Source organism: Aspergillus wentii, assembly GCF_001890725.1.
Source record: "Aspergillus wentii DTO 134E9 unplaced genomic scaffold ASPWEscaffold_2, whole genome shotgun sequence".
NCBI classification, from domain to species: Eukaryota; Fungi; Ascomycota; class Eurotiomycetes; order Eurotiales; family Aspergillaceae; genus Aspergillus; species Aspergillus wentii.
The window spans coordinates 4,579,822-4,597,220 of NW_024467833.1; the positions used below are offsets into that span (position 1 = coordinate 4,579,822).

General features: G+C 48.2%; 7 protein-coding genes across 7 annotated transcripts; 3 read left to right on the forward strand and 4 right to left on the reverse strand.

Moving 5' to 3' along the window:
* Window positions 1-120: 120 nt before the first annotated feature.
* ASPWEDRAFT_49669 (APC family permease) lies at window positions 121-2,328 on the forward strand (the record flags this gene model as incomplete). The annotated part of the gene is made up of 8 exons (XM_040837311.1): window positions 121-353; window positions 414-474; window positions 538-964; window positions 1,021-1,139; window positions 1,191-1,262; window positions 1,310-1,415; window positions 1,473-1,706; window positions 1,754-2,328. The coding sequence occupies 8 exons, from the start codon at window positions 121-123 to the stop codon at window positions 2,326-2,328; spliced, it is 1,827 nt and encodes a 608-aa protein (XP_040693465.1).
* A 708-nt stretch (window positions 2,329-3,036) lies between these two features.
* On the forward strand, window positions 3,037-4,684 carry ASPWEDRAFT_25587 (uncharacterized protein; the record flags this gene model as incomplete). The annotated part of the gene is made up of 2 exons (XM_040832746.1): window positions 3,037-3,201; window positions 3,263-4,684. The coding sequence occupies 2 exons, from the start codon at window positions 3,037-3,039 to the stop codon at window positions 4,682-4,684; spliced, it is 1,587 nt and encodes a 528-aa protein (XP_040693466.1).
* Window positions 4,685-4,843: 159 nt separating this feature from the next.
* ASPWEDRAFT_395583 (uncharacterized protein) lies at window positions 4,844-6,215 on the reverse strand. The gene is made up of 2 exons (XM_040835118.1): window positions 6,011-6,215; window positions 4,844-5,946 (listed from the first exon to the last, which is right to left on the reverse strand). The coding sequence occupies exon 2, from the start codon at window positions 5,939-5,941 to the stop codon at window positions 5,003-5,005; it is 939 nt and encodes a 312-aa protein (XP_040693467.1). The 5' UTR covers window positions 5,942-5,946; window positions 6,011-6,215; the 3' UTR covers window positions 4,844-5,002.
* A 204-nt stretch (window positions 6,216-6,419) lies between these two features.
* Window positions 6,420-8,498, reverse strand: ASPWEDRAFT_37642 (HET domain-containing protein). The gene has a single exon (XM_040834729.1). The coding sequence runs from the start codon at window positions 8,350-8,352 to the stop codon at window positions 6,427-6,429; it is 1,926 nt and encodes a 641-aa protein (XP_040693468.1). The 5' UTR covers window positions 8,353-8,498; the 3' UTR covers window positions 6,420-6,426.
* A 190-nt stretch (window positions 8,499-8,688) lies between these two features.
* Window positions 8,689-10,782, reverse strand: ASPWEDRAFT_181155 (uncharacterized protein). Its single transcript, XM_040831865.1, has 4 exons — window positions 10,223-10,782; window positions 9,228-10,163; window positions 9,102-9,167; window positions 8,689-9,004 (listed from the first exon to the last, which is right to left on the reverse strand). The coding sequence occupies exons 1-4, from the start codon at window positions 10,637-10,639 to the stop codon at window positions 8,708-8,710; spliced, it is 1,716 nt and encodes a 571-aa protein (XP_040693469.1). The 5' UTR covers window positions 10,640-10,782; the 3' UTR covers window positions 8,689-8,707.
* A 67-nt stretch (window positions 10,783-10,849) lies between these two features.
* ASPWEDRAFT_181156 (uncharacterized protein) lies at window positions 10,850-13,135 on the reverse strand (the record flags this gene model as incomplete). The annotated part of the gene is made up of 5 exons (XM_040831866.1): window positions 10,850-11,295; window positions 11,346-11,895; window positions 11,958-12,659; window positions 12,712-13,028; window positions 13,079-13,135. 5 exons carry the CDS (start codon window positions 13,133-13,135, stop codon window positions 10,882-10,884), a joined length of 2,040 nt encoding a protein of 679 aa, XP_040693470.1. The 3' UTR covers window positions 10,850-10,881.
* A 93-nt stretch (window positions 13,136-13,228) lies between these two features.
* ASPWEDRAFT_395182 (uncharacterized protein) lies at window positions 13,229-15,259 on the forward strand. The gene is made up of 2 exons (XM_040835105.1): window positions 13,229-13,276; window positions 13,340-15,259. The coding sequence occupies exon 2, from the start codon at window positions 13,518-13,520 to the stop codon at window positions 15,027-15,029; it is 1,512 nt and encodes a 503-aa protein (XP_040693471.1). The 5' UTR covers window positions 13,229-13,276; window positions 13,340-13,517; the 3' UTR covers window positions 15,030-15,259.
* Window positions 15,260-17,399: the final 2,140 nt, after the last annotated feature.

The window sequence follows — 17,399 nt, forward strand, 5'->3', positions numbered from 1 at the left end:
GGCTCTTAAAGTTGCTGAAGATGCCACCTAGCCACAGTGTCTTTTTACCCTCACCAAATGACTTACGTCGATTCTGTTGGTTTTGAGACTCCCATTATGAGGATGAACAGCCATCTGGAGATGGAAGAGGCTGCATCGCCAGACCGTGATCCAGAAGCAAACGCCAATCGTTTGCTTGCTGTTAGGTTCAAAAATCAAAAGCCCTTGAACACCCTGGACGTGGCCTGCCTCATCATCAACAAGATCATCGGAGGGGGTATCTTTGTTTCGTCGAGCAATGTCGCATTTCTGTCTGGCAACAAGCTCGTGGCACTGGCCCTCTGGATATTTGGGGGCCTCTATTCTTTCTGCAGGTACGGCCCCGTGCATTCTTCATCTTCTGACCAACTGCTGACTCGCTTTCTCGCCTTTAGCATGTACATCTATCTCGAGTACGGACTCGCGTGGCCTTACAATGGTGGGGAATTCATCTACGTAAGGCGCTCGATTGCTTGAATAAGTTCTTCTGGATTCCTGCTGACAGTTTGCTTCCACTAGATGGCCAAGATATTCCCAGTCCCGCCCATTCTCTTTGCGACCTGCTTCGCATGGTTCTTCATCCTGTTCGCCACGACCACGAATAACGCCATCACCTTTGCGACCTTTATCAATCCAGATAAAGCAGATAATCCGGACGAATGGTTTACAAAATTCGTGGCTTGCGTGATCGTCATCGCAATAGCGATATTACACTACCGACTGGTCAATATTGGAATTCTCTCCAACAATTTGCTGGCTGCATATAAGGTCATCTTCCTGGGTGTTTTGACCATCGCGGGTTTCGTCGCAACCTGCCGAGATGGAGCGCGGGGTCGATTAGAAGGTCTCAAGGACTATGCACATACTAACGGTAAAGTCTCCGAAACGAGTATCATCCTAGCTATTCTCCAAGTCCTGTACAGCTACCACGGATGGGAAAATGCAAGTATGTAACCGCTTGCTCCATATATACAGACTTCCATCGAACTGACTACTATATAGACTACGTGACGTCTGAGATCGAAGGTGATGCTGAGACAAAAAAGCGAATTTTGAAAAGAGGAGCACTGATTGCAATTGCTGTGGTCAATGTCTTGTATGTTCTCTTCAACCTATTCGTGGTAAGTGATGCCATCCAAACTCTGCCCGAGGCTATTGTCTAATAGGTATAGTTTTTCATGCTCGATTTTGATACTATCATCAAACGGGAAACAGCAGCTGTGGCCGGCACGTATGCTGTAAAGGTATGCCTTGCTTTTTGTGAAGCTTACTTTTCCTCTGACAATCTCAGGTCTTCCAAAGTGGCAATGAGACAATGACAAGGCATGCCATTTATGTCTGCATAGCGCTCTCAGCAGCTGGTAATCTGACCGGTGTGATATTTACCAATGCTCGAGGTGAGTCGGATTAAAAAAGAGGACAGAGAAAAAGACAATACTAATATGTACTTGAAGTGGCACGAGACATCGCCAAAAACCGGTTGATACCCTTCTACAACTTCTTCGGCATGAGCTCTGGCTATGGTATCTCCAGATGGGATCACCTGGGCACTCCCACTGGGGGTCTCGTCCTCCATGCTGCCATCACTTGCATTTACATTGCCTCTATTCCATTATTCCAAGGCGACAATGACGAGGGCAAGCAATTTGCTTTGACTCTTTACACATATGGACATTCGATTATCAGCTGTAAGAATCTCCGCTTCCATTGCCAATCCTGCTCTAACTGTGTCGAGTTCTCTTGGGAATTGGGATTCTCTTCTTACAGAAGCGAATGAATGAATATGAAACAAAAGAGGCCAATCCATCCGATCATTACTTCCCTGGGCCATGGTCTTACCAAGTGTTAAAAAACAAGCGTACTCGGTATGGTGCCGTGGCGTTCTTTACGATCGTCAATATCTTCCTCATCGCCTTGCCATTCAAAACTACCAACAACCCAGACGGATCTACGCGACGGATCCCCTCATGGGCCGTGCCGGTGACGGTGCTTTCCGTGTTTGCTTTTGCAGCCCTGGTCGCCCTTTACATCATTTGCTTCGTCCGGAAGCTAGACTTCCAGCAAAGTCGAGGGAGAAAGATCACCGAATTCATTCCCTACAATAATCGAAAATGGATTATTGGATATCCTGAACTCAGGAAGAAAAGGAACTGGATTCAGGTTTTCACATCTCTACCCTGGGAGGAGATTCGTAAACGTTTGTTTGATAATGCAGAAGCAAGGACGGCAGCAGTTCTGAGGGAAGAATTTCAGCCAGAGAGACGCCTGGGATCCACCTTTCCACTATCCGGGCCAGGGATGACTCCATGAAGGTCAGAGCCGATGTCTTTGGAAGGCCGCTTCCTTACATAGGAGGTTGGATATATAGGTGACGGTTGATAATATTCTCTTTTCATTCTTTATCAGGATGCGGAATGAGGTTTCCTATGTCTAATAATATATATGACAGGTCTCCTGTGATGTCATACCAGTCAGTCAGTTCTAATTAGTACTATATAGAGTTATCGAAAAGCTAAAAAATAATGCAAATATGAATGAGCAGGATTTTCCTTTCCTTTTCTGCTATGGATCGGCTCCACAATAATGTCGATCAGGGAATTATATTTTATGAATTATCTCATGAACCCCTACAAGCTTCTCGCCGTCTTCATTGTAGTAGTCAATGACGGAGATTCCATCCCTGGTGTCGATCCTTGGAATCCATGGACCCCAGCCTCACGTGCCACTCTGATCAATCCATGACCTCACCAACCTTTTGGCCGACAAGACCGGATATTGACGCGATGCTCTATGTCAGCAACGATGATCGCTGTTCTGAAGACAAGGCGGATATAACGGTGACGGTGACGTCAATCAAGATTCCCCAGCTCTTTTTTAAATCTACCCCCAACGCTCAGGATGCACCTTTTATCACCCCCCAGAAGCTTTCGATGGCAATTTTTGCTTGACAATTCTCTACCATAATATACATATTCGCTGTGAAATATTGAAGGATACGGCCGCAGTACATACTCTACAATGGTTTCACTCTGGGGTAGAAGGAACGGCAATGCAGAGAGAGCGGAGGATCAGGAGCATGAAGATGACGACCAGACGGAGCGAATTCGACGACCCGTGGAGCCAGATGAACGGTCTCGATTATTGCCTCGAGACCCTACTTGGTTGAGTCCCGATGACCCTGCAGTGAGTATCTTATTTGATTCTGAACGAGAAGTTGCCATTCGCCTGACGTTCGCAATGCTAGGTCTCTCCTTATAACCTGTGGAGCATCCGAGCTTTGCATGGGCTTACTTCAGTCTTTCTGGGCTTGAGTTTCATTTGGTGGACATTCATACTCGTTTCGCTCTTCGTCGACCCACCGGCTATGCACACTCGCGGATCAGGATTCTTCTCCTTCTCGTTCACGACATTGACTGTTGGATATCTTATAATCGCATTGATGTTCTTTACCATTCCGTCGAAACCTATGACTCTGTGGGGAGTTGTGCTGTCCATATTTCTCCTGGTGGACATGTGTGTCATCTTTGGGGTGCCCAGTCTTCGCGTGGAAGAAGGCTGGGTGGGAATTGCCTCGGTGGTCTGGGCGACATTCATATCATTCTACAACATCATTCAGAACTGGTCCGTCGCGTGGGGCAAAAGAGAAGAGGAAGAGCGGCTCACAGGCAGAGGTGATCAGCGACGCCCGCTCAAAGAGTGGATTGCCGTTCTTGCAGAGAGCATCATCATCGTTGTTCTGGCTATTGTTTCCATCCTCTTTACTGCCAGCTTGGTCCTGCGTGCTCGAGACGCTACCCTCCCTGCTCCGGGTTCGCTATACTCCGTGACTGGCCAGAACTATCGGGTTCATCTAGCGTGCTTTGGTAAAAACACCGACCAGAAATCTGGTGGACACTCGCTGCCTACTATTCTCGTCGAGGGTGGCGAGGGTCCAGTCGAAGAGACCCTGGAGCCATTCATCCACAACGCATATAAGAAGGGGACAATCGGTCGGTACTGCTACTGGGATCGACCGGGGCTTGGCTGGTCTGATAATGCACCATCTCCACACTCTGCCGGAATGGCTGCAGACTCTCTAGGCGAGGCACTCGCGCTCGCTGGTGAAGAGGGACCCTGGATTCTAGTCTCTGCGGGAGTCGGTAGCATCTACAGCCGTATCTTCGCTACTCGACACATCACCGAGGTACAAGGGATGTTCCTAATCGACGGCACCCACGAAGCCTACCTCTCCAACATTGGAAAGCCTGGTCGCGGATTTCTCCTCTGGTTGCGTGGAGTCTTCTCCCCACTTGGTCTGGACCGAATCGCCGGAGCAATCTTCAAGGGTCGCAGCCGTGAAGACCGTGTATACGGCCGCAGCGCCTACCAAACCGGTAGATACATCAAAGCCAAACTCCAAGAGAACCTGGTCGCAGAGACAATCACCAAATCCGAGATCCAGACTGCGCGGCACGTTCAGATGCAAGACACCCCGCTCATGGTGGTTAGCTCGGGCATTGAAGTCGGCAAGAGCAGAGATTGGGCTGCGCGCCAGGAAGAACTGACCAAAATCACTGATAGTCTTATGGAATGGGACGTGGTCGATGGTGCGCCACATGAAGTGTGGAGGTCTTTTGAAGGCCGACAGATTCTGGAGTTGAGATTAAGGCAGTTGGTTAGGGCTTGAGTGAGTGGTGTTTTATGTTTTTGGTATTTGTCAATTTAAAATTAATTGTACTATGTGTGTATGTATGTATGTATGGGCTATGAATGTTGATATTATGACTAATTATGCTGGGGCTTGCAGTGAGGAAATTGTATTCAGGCTCTCGAATGCGACATTTTGTCAGGCAGAAAGTTCTTGGTTCTAGAGAGTATCCTTCAAATCCCAAGCTACTCTTCAAAATTAAAAGCAAAGTGGCTCATGTTACTTGAATTCGTGTAGAATCGTGAAAGAAAAATAAAATAAAAAATAAAAAGACGAAAGGCACTCAAAGTAGAAATATCAAATCGGCATCGGAACGAAGCGCTGCTTCTCCCAGACTCGTTCAGCAATTCCCTCTAGCTGCTTTGCAGTAAAAATGTAGTCTTGCTGAGTACCAGAGGGTGGTGTGAGGAATATATGCTCGAATTGAACCACTAGAGGCGCACCTGTGGTCACAGTCGTATTGTTTCTGCGAAATATCGTGATTTCTTGGATTTTCGCCGGCGTTCCGGGGCCCAGGATTCGGAGACCATATGGGTGATTCGGCTGAACAGGTTGCAGTTTCCACTTCTCGAAGATTATCTGGGGCTGAGTACGGTGGATGGAAGCGATGATAACGACCTTGACGAGTCCATTTGATGTACCCAGCCACCATCTTGCACAACGCCGGAGCTCCTCCAACCCTTGGGACAGACCGACTTCGAGAACCACCGTAGGCCATTTGGGATCCCTGCCGGGGATAAACCGCCGCGGCAGGAACCCTGAGTCTCCTTCCTTAGCATATGGAGATTCCTCTACTGTCTCGCTTCCAGTGGCGTCGATAGATTCCTCGTCACCCTGTCGCTCAGACTCCCGCAAGAACATGTAATTAAATCGTTGTATGAGAATTTCGTGAGGTCGCATGGGGAGTTTGACAATAAGAGTTCTTAATTCTTCATCATAAAACATCCTCATGTTCACGCCTCGGTTGTTGACAAGCTGTTCCACCACCTGTGGGCCGACGTATGAGACAACAACATATTCTGATCTTGGGTTGCCATCTGCATCGAGATTCTGTTGCAAGGCGGAATTGACAGCTCTAAGGGTTGAGGCAATGACCTTTGGGGTTTCTTCTGGAAGACATGATAGGAATTCTGAGACTTGATCGGTTGAATTTGAGGTCATTTCACTGATTGGCCGCGTGGTGGAGGTGAGGTAGGAGGAAGATGGGGAGATATCGGTGGCGGTTGCAGGATCCATGGTGCCTAGAAAGCGGGTTGCCTATTAGGTGATGATACAAAATAACGTCAGACAGAAGCAGATACCAGCCTTGGGCAGTTGAAAGAAAGCAATTTATGCGGCAGGAAATTGGAGGTCAGGTGTCGAAAAGAAATGAAAACAAGCAGTTGATGAGAAGGAGAAGAGAAAACAAAGAGTGTCTGTAGAGAAAAGCTGCTCGTGGGTCCAACTTCATTCCCTGACTCTCCCCTTTCTCCAGCACCTGTGAATGTTCTAGCTGGTCTCTCATCAAAGGTGGATCTCAACTTCAGCTTAATGGAGTGACTCGGTTGAAGCGAATGAATACCACTGTGAATACCACTTCTTTTCAGTCCCTGTTTGGGAGGTTCTCCATGATTCTTCTCAATTTTGTTGTTTCATAAATATGGCTGAGATGGATAGCAGGAAAAAGTCATATTTCATCTAATATTATTATACAGTACCATCGTAACGGTAACAAGTCATCCTCACTCGATTATAACTGTCTCCCATTGCGATGCAATGTCCTCTTCTGTTTTCCCACTGCAACAAGGACATACCATCTGACCCTGCATGACTCCATGCAAATACGAACCACCGACAATTCGATAATGGCCCGGTTTGTCCTCCCCAGCGGACCTTAAAATGAGGGGCACACGCGACGATGGCATAATCCACACCGAATCCCCTTCCCGAAGGCATTCAGAGCCAAGGCCCAGGTATCCAGTTGACGTTCTGAACAGTCTCAGATGTTTCGCCCAGCTCATCCTGGTCTCAAATTCAATATCGTCAGGTGCAGAATGATGATTTTCTTCGTCTGGGGTTGTATCTAAGTTGTCTAATTCCAGCAACTCCAGGACGGATCGGCCCATTTCTTCCCAGCTGGGATCCTCACGTATCCTGGATTTATCCATCACTTTATCTCGAATCCATTTCCGAAACGCATCGTCGATTGATGATTTTCCTGGCGGTATTAATTTCGGAGGACGCCCTGTTGTATTCCTGAGGAGCGTCCTCCAGAAGACCTCTATCCTGGATTCGCCTCCAGCCTCTTCAGGCGTATCGCGGTACCACTTGGGAAGCGAAGTGACAATCTCCAGCCACCTCGAAAACGGCTGCCCATCAAGCACCTGATGCTTTGCCTCGCCAGCTACTGTGACATGATCAACTTTGACTCCTTTGAGACTCACGGTCAACGCTGAAGCGTCAATCTGCGGCCGTTGCGTGAGAGCCCCCGAAGCCGAATACCGCTTGTACCCGATTATCAGCAGACCGGTGGATTTCCCGCACGTCCAGTCTGGGACCCAGGAGGGGAGGTTGGGGACGCGCTGGAATAGTTCACCCTCGATACACGAGAGTAGGTATAGGTCTTCTCCATCTTCCAGGAGCTGGATGGCAGTGTTGATGTATGTTGTCTGGACTGTGCGCGGGCCGTATGCAGGAGTCAGACGAGGCTTATCCCCGATGAATGGTTCGACCAGACCGAGAAGACAGAAGACTTTGTCACGGAGATCGGTCGATTTGAAGTCTCGGGACCGCTGCAAGGCGTACAGGAGAGTGGTCGTCCAATGGCGCAGAGGCAAATCCTGTCTGATAGCGTTCAGAATGACAGGGACATGGCTGTATGAAGGCAGAGGACTTTCTCTTTCTTCCGGATGATCCATGGACAGGTTATCCAGAAATGTTTTCCAGCCCGTCTGCGAGAAGAATCGCGATGCCACAACCAAAATCTCCCAATTGATATGCTGCCCACCGCATAGCACCACGGCCTTATTCGCAAGGATACCTTCTTGGATTATCCACGACCGGCTGAAGTAACACCGTTGAAAGAACTTCCCAATACTCGCCCACGCCTCGCGATCCGACACACCCAGCATCAAATCATGACTCCCGCCTCGATGCAGATACGCCGGGCTCTCACTCAGCGAATGAGTCGCAACAAGCTCGGAGATCCTCTGCAGCGCCGAAAACGCAGTCCCCGTATACTCATCCTCTTCACCCATCCACATGACCACTACCTTCGCAGAGCTATACACCCGACCCATCAGCTTCACCTGGCTCGCTCTCTCAGTCGTATCCTGCTGATTGATGCAAATGGCATCTATCCAGAACTTCTTCCCTGCGAGCGATGGCGTCTTCCGAGCACGTTTGAGAAAGCTTTCCAGATTCTCTGCTACCCAGAGCATCTCGCCCTCGCAGATTATCGGGTGGTCGAGAGCACTTGTCATCGTCTTGAACTTGCCATACTGCGCGGGCGCGCCCCAGGTATATGATAGGGCGTCGTATTCCACATCATCCGTCAAGTCCACGACCTCGAGGGTACAGTAAATGGCATCGTTTTGGGGATCGGGTGCAGAGACAGTTAGAAGGCGGATCTGGTTGATCCCGAGTGGGAAGTTCTTATAGAAAGACATTTTTTTGGATTGCAGCTTGGCGGATTATCCATTATGCAGACCATTTTTGAAGATATACGCAGCCCCTGAGGCCATGTTGCGACTAATGATAGAACCCCGCAGTTTACGAGGGCACTAATAGTTGAGTAAGCACTACTGCAGATAGGCTGTTTTATTATTTCTTTATCGCATTTCATTATTTTTTAATCCTTGAATAAATCGCCGCTAAAATAAAGTCGCTAGAGTGGTACATGGGCTTTTGCTAAAACCAACCCTAAAACCCATGGGGTTCGGCAGCTGTGCAACTTTAATAGATAACCCTAATAATAGCAATGTTCAGCAAAGCCAACAATTAAAACTGCTGCGCCACTTAAAATCACACATCGAACCAATTGTCACCCATAGCTCTAAAGCCCTTTGCCCCAGTAACGGCCTTGATATCCTCCATCAAGTCAGCAATATGAGTGAAAAGGGCGAATCCACCCCTTTCAGTCCCTCCAAGTAGCAGACCGAGTAGCTCACCATACCCATTGAATACCAAAGAGCCTGCATCTCCTAATGAGGAAAATGACGATGGGAAATATCTTGAACTTGGAAGATCCAGAATTTGATGCTCCATCGTGGGCAGCGTAACCTCAGTGCCATTGATGGTTTTTCTTGACAATCCGGACGACTTTGAGGTCAGAGTATTGGCCGACGGTATATCGAGTGGATTTACCACATCTGTAGACTTTTTCTTTATTCGAAAGTCGTATCTTGTCGCGTCGCACTCTCAATCCGGCGTCTTTGAATGCAACCTTAAAGTGAAATATATTAGTCGGCCCGAGGGACAATATCTGGGAGATGTCAGTCTTTGAATTGATCCTATGCGGACTCACTCTGCTAGATTAGCTTACTTTATTGTCTCCGATTCGGTTTGGCGGGACGTTAATCAGCGCCCAGTCCATTGTCGTAGGCAGATGACTCAAAAACGAAACAGCAGGCCTAACTCTCTGACTCGAGGCTGCAAAAACATGGCCAAGTCGGTCTTTCTGCTTCTTGTCCTCACAGACAGCCGAAACTTCAATCGTCATTTGATGGATTTTCTCATGTGTAGAGCTTAGAAAGCCCCCATTTTCGAGTGTGGTTTGCCTGGAGATGAAGGATGGGTCTTTGAGCGTTTCCCTGATTTTCTTATCATGCCAGTTGAAATGGTGCTGCAAGTCTTCTGAGCTTGGACTATCCAGTTCCAGCTTCGTCACGGCATTAGTCTCAGAAGACAAGTAAAGTCCATCCCAGCGCCATCGCTCTGTATCTATGCTGCCCTCTGGAAGAGCACTGTGAGAGCAAGTAATGCCGAATTTCCTCCACTGGTCTGTGTCAGGATCCTGCAACTCGATCCAGCCACCAAATGTGCCACCTCCGAGCGAGTCGCGCAGCGCCAGACTGTAGCCAATCTGTACTGGTCCGTCCAGAGCTGCAGGGGCCAGTTCATCATTCCCCAAACCAGGGGGGTTGAAAGCAATTGCGTCTCTTCTGAATTTAACAGCGACCATATGCAGACCTCTTCTATCGAGGATGGCTGCTATTGTGTCTCTTGCTGGTCTCCAGTCGCCATCGGCAGTTTTGTCCACGGTGACCGAAACCGTGGGATGACTCTCTTCTTCCCCGTGTCGACTGAGACGAACGCAACTGAGCGTAATCCAGTTTGTGAGATCACAGGCATCGACAATCTCACGACAGATATCAACCCATACAGGATGGATAGCATCAGTATGCTCAACAGCCTCGAACCGATCATGCTCAAACGGACGAGAATCGATTATCTCAACTGACACATCATCACCCAGACCCTGTTCTCGCAAATACCCCAGGATCTTCCTACTTGTATTCAACCAAGTATCATACCCACCTTCTTCCCCTTCGCACTAATATAAGCCGTAACACGCGGCGTCGCCTCAGCATCAAACATAGCCTTCCGCGTGAGAAACGTAACGCCATCAACATCAATATTGGCACTATCCAAAATCGAGTAAATAGCTAGCGTTACCCGTTGGCCATGATCTCTGTGCAGATGCTCCCATCCTGCGAGATCGACGGCGCCATCCACTGCCGGGAGAGAACAGAGATATGGGCCTCCGACTCTCAAATCTTCGTTGATGAAGCCGCCTGGTTCTTCTTGGCCTTCGTCGTCGCTGCGTCCTTTGTTGCTGCGGATGCGGCGATCTGGTTTTGTGGGATAGGGGAATGTATCTGCTGTGGCTTGACTTACCTGGGGAGAGGCGTAGCATTCCTCGATTTGGGAGCCTTGAGAACGTCTAGGTTCCATGGTAATATTATTGAAAGAGATGAAATGTTGTCTATAGGGCTGGAATAATCTGTTGGAATATGAATATAGGTTGTAGAGGTGAAAAGAGGAAGAATTTTGTAGGGGGCAACTTGGGCTGGAATTATTGCTGAGGGAAAGTTATCTGCAGGCTGCAACCTCTGAGAATGGATCATCCTGACATACTATAGTACTTTGTATAGTTATAAAGTAGGCTGAATTATCTTTATTAATGCTAATATTAATCACCAGGCAGCCAACCCATCCCATTGTCCCTGAGAATGTCGCACAATATCAAGCTCAATCTCAGGCCCATCCCAAGCCCCCTCAAAAGCATTATTCTGGTTCAGCCACACATCATCGCATAAAGCTTGACTTGGCTGTAAGTTATCCGGACGACTGTTGAGGTCTATCAACGGGGATACAGCGGATTTCACGAGGTCTGTTATAGGAACAGAAGAATGTGTATCAGGGGGTAGAGTCAGCCTATCGCTGTCGTCGTCAAAGTGGGAGTGATTGATTAAGCTATGAATTGAAAGAATCTGTCGTGGATTCGGATGAGATGTGCTTTCTCCGCTGCTGGATGGCGGACTAGGGGGGTATTCGGGGGAGGGCAGCTTCTGTACGCCATTGGCGATGAGTGACTCGAGGTCTGACTCCTGTTATGACTTAGCAAGGTCCAGCTTTCTTGACAGGTGATATTACTTACAATTCTTCGCACCGACGGGGACTGACGGGCGAGTACCTTGACCATTTCTAGACACGAGTGGCCGTAGCTATGGATCGTTTCACGGTCGATGTAGTATCCATTTGCATAATTCCGGGAGCGATAAAGTATCATACGCATACATTGGTAGGCGTAGATAGATACCTCAAGTGGAAGCACAGGCAAATTGGTCTTCAGGTCAAGAAGAGCGGATATGATTTTGGCAATCTCAGTCGCATGCGTCACACAGCGCGTCTGACACGTTGTTATAAAAGAGCTGTCAATTTGCCGTAGAGTAGATTGAGGAATCGATTCTTCGAGTCCACTGCTGACGCAACGGTAGAGATCGCAGTGGCACTGGTGCCATGTTATATGGAGCATAATGAATCGTGGTAGCCACGTTGAGCGGGCTCGCAGGCGTAAATTTCGCACTGAGTATGCTGAAGACGAAGATATCCTGTTTTGAAACAGTTCAAGCTCGTTTTCGAGTTTTTGAATCCCTTGTACAATATTATGTGGACTGGAGCTGCCTGCTGCAAAGCCTTTTGCATGTCTACCACAGTTTATTGTTAGTATCTCCATTTTCAAGCCATTCCATCATTCGGGGAACAATACCTTAGAACCTTGTCTCTCAAATAAGCCACGCGAACATTATAAGCCAGAAGCCCTAGGTCAGCAGATTGGCTATTGACCCGTAGCAGAGGCTGTGTTTGCTGCCGAATATCCAGCTCAAATTTCTCCTCATGACACGGAATATTGACGTGAATAGCATCCACAGGGCAGGTGGTAAATTCCAACAGCCCTCCCGCCCAGCTAGTATCGAGCATATATATCGCCCACATGAGACGACGCCGAGTTTCTTGTGCAAGGAAACACACACGGGGGTTCTCAAAATTCAATCGCAAGACAAATGCAAACCGGGCCAGAATCGCAACCAAAGCAAAAGCGGAAGAAAAGTCGCCCTTCCACATCTTGCAGCGAATGACGAGAAGAAGAGCCTGTGTGCGGATGATGGATGGATGGGAGAGGTCGGCCAGGATGGTTTGCTCTGCTCTCTTTAGACATTCTGTGCCGTATTCCGGGCTTATTGGATGGACATCTTCTTTGAGGCAGCTCGCTAAAGCAACGATGGAGAGGAGTAGACATTGGTCCACCTCGCCACGGTTAAACCGATCGTATAGAGACGCTCGATGCAGAAAAGCATAGCCGGGGAGTGGGTAGAAATGACGGAAATAGATCTCGAAGGCTTCTTGAATCGTTTCGCTATCTGGTTCGACGAAGGAATCAGGATCGTGTATCTTTCTTCGTTTTCTTCGCCTACCCAGGTCAGTATTCAGGGCGAGAGTACAGGTTAAGGGCTTTGACTTACTCATCTTCTGCTGATGGGTTGGCACATTGCTGGTCAGATAACGATCTAGCCACTGCAAGAGTGGCTGGAGGCGAAGACGATGGGCTGTGTTGGTTGTCCTCGCGCGAGTAGACACACTCGCGCCCTTTCTTCTGGCACCTTCCACACGACGGCAGGTTCCCACTGCAACGCACTTTCAGAGAATGGCATCGATTGCAGGCCTGTCGAACACGAAGTCGCTCTGGTTTCGATGAAGACAGACGAGATCCTTGAAAGGAGCAGTTGAATCGAAGTCTCTCGCAATTCCCGCATATTCCTCGTCGTCCATCGCAGCGGACCTGTCGACAGTGAGCTGAGTTCAAAACGATTCAGTGATGCAGATAAATACCTTGCGCAGTTTACACTGCTGACATGTTTTGTGCTTAGGAATATTCTTGCCCTCCATTTTCGCTTCTTATACTTGTTGTGTATATTGAAAGAGAGGAGTCGTCATGGTCGACTGCTGCAGTCGTGGTCACGATGCGATGATGCGTGATGGCGACATCGTCGATGGTGTTGATGTGATCCATGCCGCGGAATCACGCAAGTATGTGGGATGCTATCTTGCATTCATTATTTGGAAGCTGATTGGATTCTGGCATATTTGAAGCTGCAGATATTAAATATTATTCCTCTCCTCCACCCCGACAGCCGATCAATACTAAACCGACACCCGTCTGCGACAACCGACTCGAATTGGATATATTCGCCCCCTCAGCATAAGAAAATGGACTCTATACACTTATTTCCAACGAGAAGAAAGCCCAGGCAATTAAAATATCAAGAAAATGGTCTCCGACAGTATCAAGCAACCCAATCTGGTCATTTTCATGCCAGATCAACTCCGCTACGACAGTCTAGGATACACAGCACCAGACAAATCCTTCCTCAAAACCCCCCATATTGACGCCTTCTCGAATAGAGGCACCCTATTCACCAATTGCTTCGTCCAGGCCTCAGTCTGCTCTCAGTCCCGTTGCAGTATGTTCACCGGGACCTACCCCCATGTCAGCGGCCACCGCAGTCTCGACAACCTGATCAAGCCATGGGAACCGAATGTTCTCCGCAGTCTCAAGGAAAACGGATACCATGTTGCCTGTCTGGCTCCGCGAGGAGATACATTTGCGCCTACCGTGACGGAGATGAGTGTCACTGAGTACGGATTTCTAGAGACTCCGGAATACGTGCCCCAGTTCGCAGGGCAAAAGGGTGAAAAGGACGAGAGTATCTGGGGGAGACTGTTCTACAAAGGTCTCCGAAACCCAAATGAAGCTATGGACTATGATGACGCAGTTGTTCGATCTGCGTTGCGCTGGTTGGAGTGTCCTCCCGACGATAAGCCGTGGGTATTGTTCATGCCATTGATCTTCCCTCACTGCCCATTCCAAGTCGAGGAACCTTATTTCTCCATGTATAAGCGGGAAGAAATGCCAGAGATCATCTCTGATCCGGCCAAGAAAACCGGCCATGAACCACGTTACATGGCTACGATCCGGGAACAATACGGTACTGCGCGTGCCACGCCTGAGATATGGCGAGAACTCAAAGCCACCTACTACGGGATGATCTCACGATTAGACGACCAATTCGGACGAGTGGTAGCTAAACTGGAGGAACGAAATCTGTGGAAAGAGACAGTAACCTTCTTCTTCACTGATCATGGTGAGTATCTGGGGGACCACGGCCTGATTGAGAAGTGGCCAGCGGGCTTATCAGATTCCCTCGTCCACGAGCCACTGATTATTGCTGGTGGTGGACTACCCGAGGGTCAGCTATACAACGGTATGGCAGAAATGGTCGATCTAGTTCCCACCATTTTGGATCTGTGCGGTATCCCAGAGCATTTCCCTCATAATGGCCAGTCTCTCGTACCTGTCATCAAAGACACACAAGCAAAACATAAAGAATATGCTTTTTCTGAGGGAGGATTCCTCACTAGCGAAGAACCCCTACTCGAACAAGCACCATATCCGTATGACATCAAGTCTGGATTACAACACGACGACACAACCCTAGTGGGCAAAGCGATCAGCATCCGAAACAAAGAATGGACATATATCTATCGGTTGTATGAGCCAGCAGAGCTCTACAATCGACAGAATGACCCCGAAGAACTGCACAATCTCGCAGCGGAGCCAAAGTACGTCCCTATATCGAGGATGCTGGAGGCGGAGGTGCTGAGATGGCTGGTTGAGTCGTCTGATTTCTTGCCCTGGGAGAAGGATCCTAGGTTTCCGGATGTTGATCTCAAGTCTCCGCGGGAACAGATGGAGGAACGATTGGCAAGGAGGGGGGCTTGATGGTCTAGAGTGGCAGTAGTGCATTTTCAGATATCTGGATGGTCTTGTCATTTTCCAATTATCACGGCCTAGATACAGGAGAATTGAAAGCGCATTGTCCACCAAGCCTCAACCACCCCTCCATCTGTTTATATGGAGACTTGAGATCAACCTCTGGGAGGCATACATGGATTCTCCTTCTATTCCAAACAAATTCCAGTTGTGGAAGCATTCCACCGCTACTCCAGACAAGCCAGTAGATTTATCGTCAAATGTTTCTGTCAGGAAATCCTCAACCCGCACAGATCAATGGGGATGACACAGGGTTCGCAGCATGACAGAGATGTTATGCTTATTTTGGAGTTCAACCTCTCTTTCTCGCGATATCCTCAGCGTTGTAGACGCCAGATACAGCACACCTATTCCCATCTCGCAGCAAACATTGTCTTAAAGACACTGCGCAGACGATAGGATCGTCATCATGCTACTCGTATTATCGATGGCTTCTTGTGCATTCGACCTTTGTGAGTCGCAAAAGAGGTCTGCTGGACAGCTCCCTGACCCCGACTTCCACCACAGTTTCCACGGATTCCCCGAGTAGAGGAGCCGCCGCGATTTCTACGGCTTCACTTCCATTTCATAATTGGGACTCATTATGGCTCATCGTCCAATGGCAAGAGATATGTCGTCAACGTTAAAAGGAAGCTGTATGACTGATTCACAACTAGTGGGTAATCATCCCTCCATTGCGAGTTTGTGATTGGTGTACCAAGAAAGAGATTCTCAAAGTCATCGAGTTTGGACGCGAGGTTCTTTAGCCCATTTTCGCCCAAAGGCTGTAGTCAGCCCGCCCCTTGAAGGTTTTTGGTTAAGGGACCTATGGTGACAGACATAGACAGGTGCATCTCAGACTGTACTCTCATTGAATGACGAGAGACCGTCGACTGGGCCGAGGATCGTTAAGACCATATATCAAGATCCTGTACAGCGTTTCCAGCAGGTTTATCATCAAATCCACCGTGAGACTTCGCCCAGTCGCTCGAGGGATAAGCCAACATATATCCAAATGTGGCTCAGTCTGGAATCGACAGATCGTATGGTGATCTGTCTTTTTCACCGGTTGAGCTTCTGACTCTTTGCATACGATCTGCATGATGATGATTAGTTGTGTCTACCAAAAGTGTTCTTGCTTCACCTTACGATTAGTACAGTATGGGTATTCTTTCTCCCATATGAAGGGAAATACGGAACAGTCATTGCATTTTGGAGATGCTGCTTCTGGAGACATGGCTGCTTGGCTGCCTTCTTAACGAAAGACTTACGTGCTCTCTCGAAATGCCACCCTGGTGTCTTTTTTGTCTCCATGGCAGTGATTCCGGCGACCCTGAATGAGGAGTTGCAAGAAAGAATATGGAGGTTTGGAGTACTCCAGAGCGTTTCCATTTTTCCTCGTTGGTTTCGATATTTGAATGGCAGAGAACGGGGCCTTCGTTTTCGAAAAGAATCATCTGATCTGCAGTTGAATAATTGTAGTCAGTAACCCGATGTCATCACCAGAGAAAGAGGACCTACCTTCGTCGACTTCACATGTTTGGACGTCCCCAAAGCTCCATTGGGAAAATGAGCAAAGATACGGTATTTTTTCCGGTATCATTGGCGTTTCCCATGGCCTTTCTGGCCAAAGTCCCTTTTCCGACCCTGTCCGGCACAACGTTGATCATGATGGATTGCATTCTGGTTTGTGCCACATTCCACGGTTGTCATCACAAGTCAACCTAAGGTGTAACTGCTTGTTAGACCGGCTGGTGTAATAGGAGAGGACTCATCTATGCACCATAGAAACGACATTTGCAACTTTAGGGTATGTATCAAGAGATAGTAGACTCTTTTTTGGCCGAAACGAAGAAAGGCCACACATATAGGGCACAATGTGACTCATACATGGTTATTATCGCCATGTTTTTTGGCTGGTACTTCTTCTTGTTATGTAGAACGTTTTCAAGATCAAATCGCCAGTATTGGACCACACCTCGAATTCGGGTCTATACAAGCCCGAGAAGTCTCGCTTTCAGTGATGCTTAGCACAAAGTTCCACAATCGCAGCTTTTTGACAATTTGTACTCGAAGGCAGATCAAAGTTTACGCCTGAAATGGCTTCCATGCGATGTTGTCAGGCTTATCACGCATACAAACGGAAGATAAAGTCAGCGGCTTTTGAGACAGAATATCTTGAAGGATATAACTAAGGCCTCACGTTTCCTATGCTGCTTCATTAGTATAACCACCACAATCAATCGATTATGACTTAGTTTGTCCAGTGTTGACGCATCCAGAACCGAATAACAAAAGAAAAGAATCGATATCTTTCTGTCTTCCCGCATGGCCCAGCCT